Raw genomic sequence first — 13,840 nt, 5'->3', positions numbered from 1 at the left:
GACTTCAAGCGGCAAACTGATTGATCGGTCGGTCGGTCGGGCGGGCGGACGACGTTGCGATGGTGATATCTGTAGGGGGGTAGGGGCGTAGCTAGGTGGTGGCTTATGCACTGACTATCAGATTCAGTCTATCATTCTGTCTTGACGAAAGTCATATCCTAGGATCAAGGAAGAAAAGTACCGCTATTAGTAGCTCATAAGAGTTGACCTGGTATTGGAAATATCATTGCCTGATTGATGGATGGATGCATGCATGCATGGTATCTTTGATTACTAGGAGTATGGATGGGTCATACCTATGTTCTACCTGTTACAGAATAAGTTATACTAGTTCTATCTTACGGAAGTTCCAAGTTGGGTGTTGTCATGTAATACAGATGCCTGGAATAAATAGGCAACAGCATGAAACAAGAAAATGGAAAGAGATAGTAGATATGTTACGTTTACTGATTCAGTTGGTGTTGTATTTATGATGTAGGTGTCACGAATATAGTCAGTGTTGTAGTCAGATTTGGAACTTCATTGAAACATGGAACTGAATTGAAAGAAAAAGCTGGGAAGAAAGTACCGTTACCCATTAAGCCTGCTTTATGGAGGGCAAATAAATAAGTACAGACGGAAAATTCGAAGTGAAAAAGAAGATGAAGTCAACGCCAGATTGAACTTAGTAGATATAAATAAAAATGTAATGTTCAGACAGCCGCCCCAAGTCCAGCTTTAAGACTGAAAGATGATCCAAAAACAGCACAACAAAAATAAAGAGAAAGCAGTACATGCACAAGGTATCATGTTTCATAATCAATCAAGCAATCTGTTTTTGTCTTTCCTGGACCCTTTGACTCCCGTATTGCAAGAGTGACAGACATCATTACATAGGTTGGTTGGTTGGTCGGTTGTGCAACAATAGCGACAGCATTATCATAAAGTCATATCATATCGGTCGTCACAAAGAATAATAAGTCATGAGCGGTACTGCTACACACTTGCCGTTCGTCGCTTTTCACTCGGTTTCTGTGCATATGCGATCCACAGCCGGAAACCAGTGCCGCGCTGTTGGCATTCGCGGAGGATCTTCCTGTCAGACCAGATGCTAAGGGCAACGTCGCCGTTGGGGAGCACAGGAATTTCATAGCATCTGGTGTACCACCATCGACCGACTTTAGCAACGATCTTCCGAATGGATTCGTCGTTAGAAGGCGAGGGGGAAGGGTCCGAGAGGAGATCGCCTAGGGATAGGTCCGTGTCGTTGGAGGAGGACTTTCCATGCGCCCTTGCTTTCGCTTTGGCCGCTGTTGACAGGCCTGTAAGGGGGGATACGGTGGTATTTGGGGAGGTTGTTGCAAGTATGGTGGATGGATTTGATGATGAGGTGGAGGTGGAGGACGCTGATGATCGGACGATCATTCCAGCAACAGGGATCCGTACCATACATCGTCGGAGGTTGTCAAATTTATGACGCCCTAACAGCCGTTGAATGCTGTCGCTTGCAGGTTTGAGGCTAATATTTGCGTCGGATATGTACGTCCGTTCCTTCAGGGTCCTTACGGCTTTTCGCGTGCGGATTCCCATGTTCACCATGTCCAGGTCGAGGATACTCATTTCCAAATAACCACCTGCGCGAAGGACGCGCTTGCATTCAGAGATGATATTATCCTGCGCCTTTTCGGAACAGGCAGCTGGGAATCGTAAAACAGCCACCGCGAAGAAGCCCCTTGGGAAAGGCAGCTGATCATCGAGACTCGTGTGTTGAATGGTGTGGTGGTTTGATGGAGGCTGCCATGCTTGTGGGTGCTTGGATGCAATTGGTTTTGGCCCGTCAGTAAGACTGTACACCTCCGCGTTTGGATATGTCAAAGCACAGTAGAATGACCAATCATCGTTTCCCAGTCCATCGACCACCAGGATACGTTCTTGGTCAGACCCTTTGGCATGGTTGTGTGCTGGACTAAAGAGGACTCGCCCAAAGGAGAGCCATCGGCTTGTCATCAGAGATCCAGATCGGATGTTGGTATGAGCAGTGGGCCCTTCACGATCGCGTTCTGCGATATCGAAGAGAACGGTGTTGCGCTGTCGACAGATCTCGAAGCTCGGTGATGTAGCTAGGGCTGGCGAACTTAGCAAGCCTGACTGTTGCTCGACTATTTGATTTGGTGTCAATAGCTTGTCCTCTACCTCCTTCTCCACTATGCTACTCTCGCTTCGATCGTCACAGTAACTAGCAATGATTTCACTGTACGAAGGCTGAGATGATGGGACCAAAGACGAGTGTAGCTCTGCAATGATTCTAGACCTTCGAAGCCTGACAGAGCCAGTGCTAGATCTAGGTGATGAGGCAGTAAGCTCGACTGCAGGTTTCTCAGATGGTGCGGACAATCCTGGTCCCCCGTTTATCTCTGCCTGAAGAGTTTTGCTCGCCATTGTCGCTAGCTCAAGCTTGTGATCTATCTCGGATTCAGATTCGAAGAGCGTGCTTGCCGTTTGCGGAGAAAGAACGTGGTCGATTAAGTCATCATATTCACCCCATATTTCATCCTCAGTCAACTCAGAGTCAGGACCTGGCATAACGGCCGTTACAGCAGCGAGACTGTCAGAGCCACTAGAACTAGACAGAACGGAATCCTTTCTGGGGGAAAATCGCATGAACTCTTCCTTGGAATAGGGCCCGGCAATGAAGTCTAGGACACTACCTTTCAAGGGATCCTTGAAAGGATTAGTGAGATCAAACCTGTAGTCGGATTTGCCGGGAAGTGTAGGATAAAAAGGGCTCTGTGTGAAGATGGGTGAAAACGAGATACCACCCGAGGTCTCAACAACCGGGGCTGTCAAGGACGGCGGTGATTGAGCCACACTGAATGGCCTTGAGAAGGACTGCACAGCCGGCTTGTGCGGCCTCTCGCGCCTTGAGACTACACGCGGGATGCGCCCAACGGACGTCAGGCGACTTTGACGCTCTCCTTCTGGCTTTACCTCCGGGCTCTGTGGTACCAGGCTCTTGTTGAAATACACTTTCGGTGACTGAGGCTGATCTCGAAATATAGCATCGTGTAATTTTGGTGGTGATGGTAGGAGAATGGATTCCGGCGTTTTCTTGATGTTCAAAGCAGCCGGTACTTCCACTGGGGAGCTGAGTTCGTCATCCTCAGTGGGTGGTGAGTTCTCGACGTTGTGTACGATTTCCTCCAAGGGATCGGAGTCCATGTCAATTAGAGCGTAGTGTGCAATAGGTCGGTGCACAGGCGCTGGAGCCACAGTCGCATGAAGATGAGGTGCAGTACGGGACTTAATCTTTCCTTCTGGCTTTTCGGGTTCTTGTTTTCTCTGGAAGAAATTCCACTTCAAGCCCAGGCCTCGCTTTGTCTGTTTTTGTGGACTTTGCGTCTCTACTGGTACTCTGGGCCGCATAGGACGAACTTCAAGGTTCGATTGATGTAAGTCCTGGATTGAAGAAGCTGCAGGCGCTTTTGTGACCTTGAGGCCTGTCTCCGGGCGAGAATAAGCCACCCTTTGCTGTTCAAATGAGATCTGGTGCTTCATGCCCTTAGTTGTCGGCTCCACTGAGTCTGCAGATGCTCGAGAACTAGCCAGTGTCTCTGTAGAGCAACCGGGAGACTCGGAAATTATAGACGGCTGCGTCAAGTTTGAGGTAGATGCTGTACTGAAACCACTTGTGCTTTGCTCGCTTGGCCTCCTCTGGGAAGCAATCCCATCTAGATTCCCACCTCTAATAATCACTGGCTCGAGGCGATCGAGTAGAAAGTCGTCAAGGTCTAGCTCCGGCCGGCTTCTAGTGCTACCCTTGCTACTGGCAACCGATTTAGGGCCGCTTCTGGTCGTGCTTGTTGATCTTGCTCGGCTAGTGCTGCTGCTTACGCTTGATCGGCGGCCACGCTGGGCATATCGGCCGTAGCCTTCATGTCCGGTCCCAGCACTTGGACCCTTGCGAGCTGAACGACCTTCACCTCGTGCATCCAAGTCAGGTTTGGACCTCTTCGTGAAGAGGCCAAGTCCTCGTGACTTTCCTGGGGCCCCGGAATCATGCTGTAGCTTTTCTTCCTTAGCTGGTTGGCGAGGCGACTTTCGCGATAGCTCCGGAGATGCCGGTACACGGGTCTGGGAGGGTGCCCTCGCGTGCAGTGAGTCGATTGAGGTGGCTGCAGACCTATTCAACCCTGGACGTCTCTCTAGAATGGGAGACCTTTCAGTTGAGTCTCGACGTTTGTGGCCCGTCACCGTTTTGGGCGATATATTGCTCTGCACTACAGGTGACGGTTCCAGTATTAACTGGTGAGTACCATCCCTGGTCGGCCTTTTGGGTATCTGGAGAGGCTTCTCAAACGAATTTGCTCGTACTTTATCTGCGTGAGACATGACCCGCGATACCCTTTTCTCCTCTACCTTTTGTTCAGCCTCAGCGTTTGGTCTCACTTTGGTCGAGAGTCGTCGAGTGCTGCTTGTGGATGTCTTACGGGGAAGGTGGCTGTAAGATGTGCTGGTAGTGTTCGTTGTGCCGGTCTGTGCCGAAGACTGTTTCGTCTCAGCCTCAGTAACAGATGCCTTTGCTCTGGTGCTTTGGCCCAACAAGGGTGACTGTGTTGCACCCGGCTGCCCTCGGTCACTCGCAAAGCTCGTCTGTTGTGTCTCTTGGGAGAACACCGGAAGTCGACTTTGGGATGGACTAGGTTGCCTTAGGCGAGAACCCTTCGCGGAGTGAACGATTCCCGGTGAATATGAGGATAAGGTAGTTGGTGTCGAAGTCCTACTCCACACTCCTGGAGATTCTGAATACCTTGTGGAAGGACTAGTGGCAGACGGGATTATCGGAGTTGGGGGTGGTAAATTTTGTGTGTTGATAGTGGTCCTGAGGCTTGCAAGTTCCTTCGGACCGGCTTGGACGTGAGCTTCCGGTACGATGGTCGAAAGATTATCCTCCGAAGCCATTGGTGACGCTAAAATTGAACGGTTCGTAGAGGGTCGTAAGGAGGCGCTCGGAGTGGGCCCAATGGTAGGGATATCTGGTATAATTACATTCAGCTTCTCAGGTCGTAGTCTCTCCAAACTTGGTCTATTCTGCGCGGTATGTTGACCGATTGTCGGCGCCTTCCTCCGCAAGACATTGCGCGGTCGACCGGGAGCAGGGGACCTCTTGTCGGTGTCAAGGTCATTCAGGGGTCCGGCAGCCATGTGGAAGGGTTGGCGAACGCCTCCATCCGGCATTGGATGCAAGGGTGTCGGCGGCAATGGATGCGTGGCTGTTCGCGGAGGTATCGATGGACGAGCATGCTGACCGGCCGGGATCGTCGAAGGGTCTGATCGTGCGACACTGCGACGAGATTCCTCAGCGCTGGACACCGATGACGCTCGGATGGCCCTAGTCGAGGCAAGCGTTGGTCTTGGTATCTGCGGCCTGGGCAATAGCTGGGCAGGGGCGTCGTGATGCCGAGCTGAGGCCATCGCGGGCGACGATACGCTCCGGGACTGGCTGGCGACATTCTTCAGTCGGGGTATTCGACCGCCGTCAGACTTGTACGACGACATGGTGTGACCTGAATCCAGCCTCCAGTTGTAGTCCGAAGACCAACGATCTAACGATAGGAGTAGGACGAGGTAGACAGGAAATCATTCCGTCTGGTGATATTTATAGCCGACGAGAACGCTACCAGCGATAAGGCTTGTGAGCTTTCCTTGAACCAATGCCAGCAGCTGGGGGATGACTTACCCTTCATAACATGTCAGGGAATTGTGCGAGTTGCGACAGTGACAGGTGCCGGTCAATTATAAAACCTAGAAAGTAACCGCGCAGCGGGGTATGTAGAGGCGGGGCAGAAGAAAGCTATTCAGAATAGGGCCACGGTTTGATGGAGCGTTGGGGAAATAAGCGGTCGTATTTAGCGGGTGGCAGGTGTCATAGAAGAATAGTAACCAAGACCGACAAGAAGATACGAGACTGCAACTATGGAAAGCAGAAGATTTAAAAAGTATACAAAGGACCGACAAGTACACCGTGCAGGCGCTGCGCCACAGTATGGAGACGTTCAGAGTGGCTAAATGCAGGAGAAAAAATAAAAAAAAGGTCGAGCTCCGTCTGCACGACCACGTCAGAGAGCGTCGGTCTATTAAAAAAGGTAGACTATGCAGAAGCCACATTAAATGGCGTAGAATAGAACAACCAAGACCAGCTACACAGGAAAAAACAACGAAAAGAACGATAGAGATGAATAGAAGAGAAGAAGAGGGAGAGAAAGAGAAGGGCATGCGAACTGGGAGCTGGAAGTCTTAATTAGTCCCGTACCAGGAATAGATCTGGACCATCTGCGAAACCCTGGACAAGCCAGGACTACCCTCGAACCCCGTTTGGCGACATCGAGCGTAGTGGGGGAACCAGTAGCCCGATTCGTAGGTAAACGATCCGTCTAGAGAGCGTCAACCATCACAGATAATCCTGGCGCGATTTGTGCGATCGACGCTGGGTCGGGATTCGAGCAGTGATGTGACCGGGATGGTAATTGGTGCAGGCACTTCTCCTATTCTCTGCTTTCCCTTCTTGATCTGGTGAATTATCTCCTGTGATCCCGTCCTCTGTTATCGACGGTCTCCAAAGCCTGGAGTCTATCTAAATCAGCCGAAGTCACGAGCAGGCTGGCGAATAATCTCTCGAAAGCCGTCAAACTCGACCAGACTGGGGACAAGCCGTAATGACAGCAGAGGCAAGGCCAGTGGTCAGTGGAAGGAACCCATGCCCGCGGCCCACTCCTGGTTGTTACGGCTATTCTAACTGGTAAGTACCATGGTCTTCCAGGGTTGGGGATTGTTCAACGGCATCGCTTGACAGGTCGAGATGGAGTTGAGTGGCGTGAGATAGCGGGAAGACCGTCGTGCGCTGAACCGGCCATTTACCGTGGGCCAACGCGCGAATGGCAGATGCAGGCATCAGCCAAGCATGCTGGTGGTCACTGTAAGTCTTCTGTCAATTGTCAGTCAGGATTGCCGCAGTCAACTAGTGCTTTGTAAGGACTAAAAAGCGAGCTTCAAGCTCGAAGTGGTCTGTGTGTTTTTTTTTGGAGAAGATGGGCGCTGATTTGATGCTGACCGGAGATTTTCACGGCGGCGACCCAAGCCGGTCAGGTGGTGGTCACTGACCGTCACTGATGGTCACTGACTATTCGGAGAGGCCGAGTTTAGCCATCTCGATTTTAATTATAGCAACACCACGCATGCAGGCAGGCCCTTCATTCTCTTTCTCCCACAATGAGATTTCGAAGTTCCTGGAGAAATCAACTACACTACAATGTCTACTTTGTTATCTCTAGAGAGCAACTATTTCACACTTTCTCTGCCCCGTGTGCACTGAGTGAGCGACAAGGTACTACACCACACTCAACCCTGGTACACCGGAAGGTTCGCCCCGATCCATTCAACTTCCCCCCATCCAGTCACATCGTTTATTGCCCCCATCACACAGAACGAAATGGACATTTGCCTCGATCCACTCTCACAACGGCCAGACATGATATACTTTGTTCCTTCGCGTACCTTTCACACAGCCAGTGACAGCCCCGAAGCTACAGGCCGCACACAGCAGCTGAGACCGAGGACTAAACCCGGTGGATCCCCGCCGTCTTAGCAAACCACAGTCGGTCCCTAATTGCCTATCTGCAATCCTTTCAAAATCAACTAAGAAAAGTGCCTCATTGCCTCTCCCCGATCCGAGGGAAATGCGGAGTCGCTGAGCCGTGGGTCTTGATCCGCCGCTAGACATTCAACACGGGGCGACAATCACGCCTGATTGACGGATCCAAGGTGAACGGAGCCTGGCTCAGCAATTAGCACCACGGGCGCACTGAACCAACTACAAAGGGCTTTTGCCCGACAGAGTGAAGCAAAGGCCCCCCCGCCCCTGCTGCCTTTTTGTGAATGTGATTCAGTGGGACGGCGGTTAACTGACTTCTGGCCTACTTACTATATCTGAATTTAACCCCCTCTCTCGTCTCCCCTAAGCGATGTGACATATACCAATCACGGAGCATCTAGAATCTGTTCACAGTTGGTGGTTTACGCGTCTGTCTAGGACGGATAAAACATGCGACTCGGGGCGAAAACAGAAGGAAGGTGCGTGATGATAGACTAAGTTCTGCAGATCCGATCCGATCCCAAGGCCAGCCAGGAAAGAAGCCACGGTCAGTCGGTCGGTCGGTTGGCGCTGCAGGAACTGGGGCGCCATCATGCTCATGCGCCAGGGATTTTCAGCTGAACGTGTGAATGCTACGAGTTCCACTACAGAATTAGGCTTGCAGCTTGACTATTTACTTGGGATTCGATAGCTTATATGCTGTACACCAGCCTCTTTTTATATTATTCGCCTCGTTCCTTCGTCAGTGGTGAATGTTGTTTGATGGGGAAAACAATGACTGAAGAAGGGTGAGAAAAAGAAAGCAACACAATGGCGATTGGATGGATGCATGTCACCCTGCACGGATCTTTGACCACATCCAGGGGAAATCTCCGGGCAATATCCAACAATGCCTACCGGGATCTCCTTAATGGCTTTGACTTCTTGTCACACCGTCAGATCCAATAACCGAATCATATTTGCCAGTTACACAATGGCCGACCCGATGGACCAGGTCCGGCACTTCTTAGTGGCACCCAGGCCAAGTCATCACAATATCCCTCACACCGTCAACCGCGACTCCAGTTCGCAACATGTACACAACAGCATATTTTCAGACCAAAGCTTGAATTTCCCCTAAAACGCCAGTAACCTGTAAAGAAAGAAAGAAAAAAGAAGAGATAGCAGAATATGAACCGGAATATCACATTGCGACCCTCCTCTGGGTCTACGCAGCAGCTCCGAACCTCTTCTTCCGAGCTTCCAGGGCCGCGACGTCCTTTTGACTCCAGTTGGTCTTGGCCCCAGCAGCAGCAGTAGCACCACCGCCATTCTGTTGCTTCTGAGGGCGACCTTGACCCTGGTTACGGTTCCCACCGTGTCCTCCTCTGCCGCGGAACCTGTTCCTCCCTCCGAGATCCCTCTTCTTTCCACCGCGACCACCACCGCCGCCGCTCTGCTCATCACCGCGACCTCTCTTGCGCGACTTCTCCTCCTTCTCCGGCAACGCCTCATCCAGCTTCTTCACGCCGACTTCCCCAGGAGCCGGAGCCGCAGTACCGAACCGCTTCGCCCGTTCCAGCTGCTTCTCCGCCGCCTCAATCGCAGCCTTGGACTCCTCCGTAACGCCGAACTTCTCCGCGCGAGCCTTCCTCTTCTTCAGTTCCTCCTCCATCTCCGTAATAGGCAACCCAGCGGAGTAAGTAACTGCCGGCTTCTTCTCCTCCGCCGCCTCCTTCTCCGTAGCACCAGCACCAGCACCCTCCTCTTCCTTCTTCTCCTCCTGCTGCTGCGCAACATCACCAGGTTGTTCGACCTTCAAATCCTTCGCCGTCGCGGGATCCGCCTCCTCATCCAACTTCTGATTCGGCACCTTGACGGGGTTCTCTACCTCGCCTTGTCCACCGGCCGCGATCGTCGCAGCGCCGGTCGCAGTCGACGCCTTAGCAGCCGCCTCACCAGCAGGGACCTCATCGTCTTCCCAGTCAATCACATCATCGGTGTTGTTGTCACCCTTCGTAGCAGCAGCGGCGGCGGCAGGCTTCTCCTCCGACTTGTCAGCAGCGCTATTATCGTTCTCCTGGAGCCGAGCGACCATCTCAGCTTTCTTACCCGTGTGGGGGAGATTGCGCGACTTGAGGATCTCGATTAATTCGGCGTTGGTCTTTTTGCTGTAGTCGGTTGCCATTTTGAATATGGATTGCGATATGCGATGTGAGGTAGGTAGGTAGGTAGGTAGGTAAAGTGTGTATCGTAGTAGACGAGCGTTATTGGTAAGTTATGGTATGTAAGCAAGCAAGCAAGTTGCGACAGATGGATGAACTGAGATGGGAGGGAGGAAGGGGATTGAAGATTGAAATAGATCAAAGAGAAGGAAGCGAATGAGACGATTACACTCTCACAACCACCATGCGCAATTCAAACAAGAAATTCAATTTAATAGGATTGACGGAAGGAGAAACCCGTGAATGATGATTGTTGTTGTACTGAAAGAGAAAAGATGAAAGAAAGAGAGGGGAGAGAGATGGGTGTGGATGGGATGGATGGAGGTCCGTCCGGAACTGCTGGTGGTGGTGGTTGCTTTCAATGGAGCTACGCGTTTTTGGGGGGAAAACGCGGGTGTTCCAGGCTTCCCAGTTCTTGTCCTTCCTTCTCAGCTCTGGCTTGTCTGGCCTGTGAGTGAGTGAGCCTTACTGCCGGAGCTTACCGGTTTTGGGGGAAGAGACATTGTGGTCACGTGATGTATGGGTATGACATAATCGCTTGTTGATTCTATTTTAGTTTCGATGTAAATGTGTATACTTTATTCAGCTATTACGGTGAGATGAAAATATGGGATTTACCCAGTTTTGAAAGGAGACTTTTTAGGGAATACTAATTATGCATGTGTACTTACTTCTAATTTAAAAGTTTGTCATGGTGGATGGATGACAGCTGAAAGAAAGAAAGAATGAAAGATGGAATAGTTAGATGATAGATCCCGCTTAATTGCCCGTTAGTTGTTAGTTATTTGTTCGAGTGGTGGCGGGGGTTTATCGGTCATAGTTATTGTGGCTGAGAAGTTACTAATAAGTTTATATGATGTGTTTAATATTTATGTGGAATGATTGGGCGCAGCTGCCAGCTGAAGCAAAGCATAGTATAGACTTTGTGTTGACGTGGTGCTTGGATAGCCTTTCGGTGGCGGAGGGATCCGGACGTGGCTGGGTTTAAGCGCTTTAGTTGGGGGTGGGTTATAGGATCTGTTGAGTATAGGGTGTGGGGGTATAGATGTTACGTTTGGATAGCTTTGTTGAGATGGGGAGTGATTTATGGTTCTGTTAGGAGACGGGAAGTTTCAATGTATCTTTCTTCCCTTTGTTTATTTCTCCTACAATAATGAGTTTGGATTGCTTCTGCGTCGGTGAGCAGGATAATCATGAATTTAGGTTGCTCAATAAGCTAGGCAAATAAAGACCATCGCAAAGTACCATATGCACCAGATAATAACTGCATATCCTCTGTCCCATCGAAGCACAAGGACACAGCTTCAACAACCCAGCATCATTCCACTCAGAAGAAGTATCATCATCATCCATAGAACCAATACTCCGCCGCATACTCCACCTCAAACTCACCCTCGTGTCCCGCGCACGTAGCCGGACTAACACCGCCAGCCGTATAAACACGATAAACTTCCTACACACCATAGTTAGTACCATGTAACTTAGGGGACACACAAGCACAAATACAGATGCAATGCATACCTTGATTCCCACCCCATCAATCCCATCTAACTTGAGCCACGGCACATCCACACTCTTGGGAGCATTAGCACTAGCAACCTTCTTCATGGTAGCCCAATCGTCGTCCCCACTGAACCTGAGATCAAAGGACGGCTGTCCAGACCCAGAAAAGTAATGTTCACCGAGAATGCCCGCTCCCGTTCCAGCCAGGCTGATCATCGTGGCAAGAAAGTCCAGCGTCTCGAGGGGAATGCCTTGCACGAGGGCTGGAAGATAGTGCAGAAGCTCCTCATCGGCCGAGGCGATGCAGGAGACATCGAAGAGGGTGGCCAAGGCGCCAACGGAGGTGGGCTTGCTGGTGGAATTTTGAGGTGAAGGGCACGTGTAGTTTTGGATTCCTCGGCCGAGGGCGACGTGCTGGAGGGTGAGGTTGCTTGCTGGGGTGGGGAGGGATGTGAGGTTGTGGTTCATGTTGAGAGTGGTAGTGTTGAGCGAGCATGAAGTGAGGTGGAGATTCTTCAGGTTGGAGATGGTGGAGCTGAAGATGGAGGTGGTGGTTAGGATGTCGTTAGCGTTGGTGTTGGTCTCAATGTCGGTGTCGGTGTTATTGGAATCATTGGGGGTTGAGTGTGGGATTGCGGTGACGAGGAGGGGGAGGAGAAAGACGAGGAGGTAGTTGAGAAACATCATGATGTAGATGCTTGTTTCTTGGATGAGAGATGGGTAGCTTGCCAGCGGCTTTGGGTTATAGTTTCTGTGCTCAACTGAAGCAGAATATAAAGTGGGTTGGTGGTGAGGAGAAAGTTGTTCTGATGGAAGGAAGCATCGACAGATATAAGTAGTAGGAGAATGATCCACTCAGTTATTGCAGATACTGCTGCTCACTGAATCACCACCTATTCACTCAGTTCCAATTCTCAAAAGAAATATAACCAGTCTGCCTTGACATCCCTCAGGATTCCCTCTCAGCCATGCTGCATCAAAACAGTCCAGTTGATACACACAAGCATTGATATGTTGGATAGCCAGATACACTGCCTCCACACGAGTATAACCGGTGAGAACTGAAGTGAACGAGAAAGAAGCCTTCCTTCAAAGCAACAGAAAGAATAACTCAGTATGCCCGATATCATCTAGGCAAGACAATACACAGGCAACAATTCTCCAACATTCAACCAAGGCAGTCAGTCGGGCATAGCATGGACCCCCCAGGCCAACAAGTTATACCCTATAGGCAGCACAGGCGCTACACCCAAAAGCAGCCTTGCCGATATATCCACACGCCTGTGTAATCTACCTTGGAATCTGTCTGACAGGCATTCGCGGACGGCAGTGGGTGTGAGACGCGCATAAAACCAACAAGGTTTGATATAAGCGCCGTTGCCCTCGTGGCCATGCATCGGCCGTTGAGAACATTTCCGAACCAGAAATCTCTTGATTTAGGTACACCTGCGGTAGAGTAGCCGAGTTAGCGCCTGCTATTATTACTCGACATATATTGGAGATGGTTGTGGGACAACCTGCATACACAATGTCATGCGCAGGTTAGGACACACGATGTCCTCCATAGCCATTGGTGCGATGTGAAATTACTATCGCTTCGCGTAGAAGATTCAACATGCTAGTTGCCGTGAGTCGTGTTGCTGTATACCGCAAGTTCTTGGTGCTTCTGTTGTGTTTTTCTTGCGGATGGGTTAGTTGTCTTTGCGGATGGATGACCACATGGGAGGGAGATGGCCCCGACATTGAAGCCTTTTCAATATGCAAGACCGGTTCGGGATAAACATAAAATAGAATAAACAGCAGCTCCTGCAGGCTATGAGCATGTCTCGCAATCATCTTTGAAAGAAATAACCTCTTCCCAAGAACGCGCCCGGCGCTGCAAGCCCACAACCTGTTACACTACTACCGACACCATTAACGATTCCGCCGTGAACCCCGCCACTTCCCCATATATAGCAGCCCTATATATATAGATATAGATATATATATACAGGGCTGCTAGCCCAACCTCCGTCACAAACTCATTGGTCTAATGACAATCCACATCACCTCAAAACAAACCCCGCTGCTTCGGAGTCAGTCTTCGCGCACATCTGGAATAATAGACACATTAATAGCACACAAGTCTTGAGAAACCACACCTTATCGAACAAAGATGAAGACATTATAAACATAGAGACAACAGACATTGATGTTTGTCCATTCGGGATTCCCGAACATTGACAGACACTCGGACAATGCGGAGAAAGTCGGGGGGTGACCCTTGCTTTGGCCCCCCCAGGGCACAGATGCTTGAGTTTCCAACCCAGCATGCTCAGCTCCCAGTGAAGAAGGTACGCCGATGGCTGCAAGCACAAGCAGGCAAGCAAGGGTCTTAGCTTACTTACCCTGCTGCACGGAGTTGGATTCATACTTCTTGAGCAAAAGTAGATGGATCCATCCCCAGTGAAGGCTGTACAGGTCAAACGGGGGCGCGTGCGGACCAGGGGTCACTGTCACTGTTCAC

General features: G+C 50.5%; 2 protein-coding genes across 2 annotated transcripts; both read right to left on the bottom strand.

Annotated features, from left to right (window-relative positions):
- Window positions 1–975: 975 nt before the first annotated feature.
- On the bottom strand, window positions 976–5,535 carry AKAW2_21177S (uncharacterized protein; the record flags this gene model as incomplete). Its single annotated transcript, XM_041685972.1, has 1 exon — window positions 976–5,535. The coding sequence occupies one exon, from the start codon at window positions 5,533–5,535 to the stop codon at window positions 976–978; it is 4,560 nt and encodes a 1,519-aa protein (XP_041540003.1).
- A 3,299-nt stretch (window positions 5,536–8,834) lies between these two features.
- AKAW2_21176S (SAP domain-containing protein) lies at window positions 8,835–9,794 on the bottom strand (the record flags this gene model as incomplete). The annotated part of the gene is made up of 1 exon (XM_041685971.1): window positions 8,835–9,794. The coding sequence occupies one exon, from the start codon at window positions 9,792–9,794 to the stop codon at window positions 8,835–8,837; it is 960 nt and encodes a 319-aa protein (XP_041540002.1).
- Window positions 9,795–13,840: the final 4,046 nt, after the last annotated feature.

The sequence above is a fragment of the Aspergillus luchuensis genome, chromosome 2 (assembly GCF_016861625.1).
Source record: "Aspergillus luchuensis IFO 4308 DNA, chromosome 2, nearly complete sequence".
NCBI classification, from domain to species: domain Eukaryota; kingdom Fungi; phylum Ascomycota; class Eurotiomycetes; order Eurotiales; family Aspergillaceae; genus Aspergillus; species Aspergillus luchuensis.
This window is presented reverse-complemented; position numbering and strand designations above follow the sequence as displayed.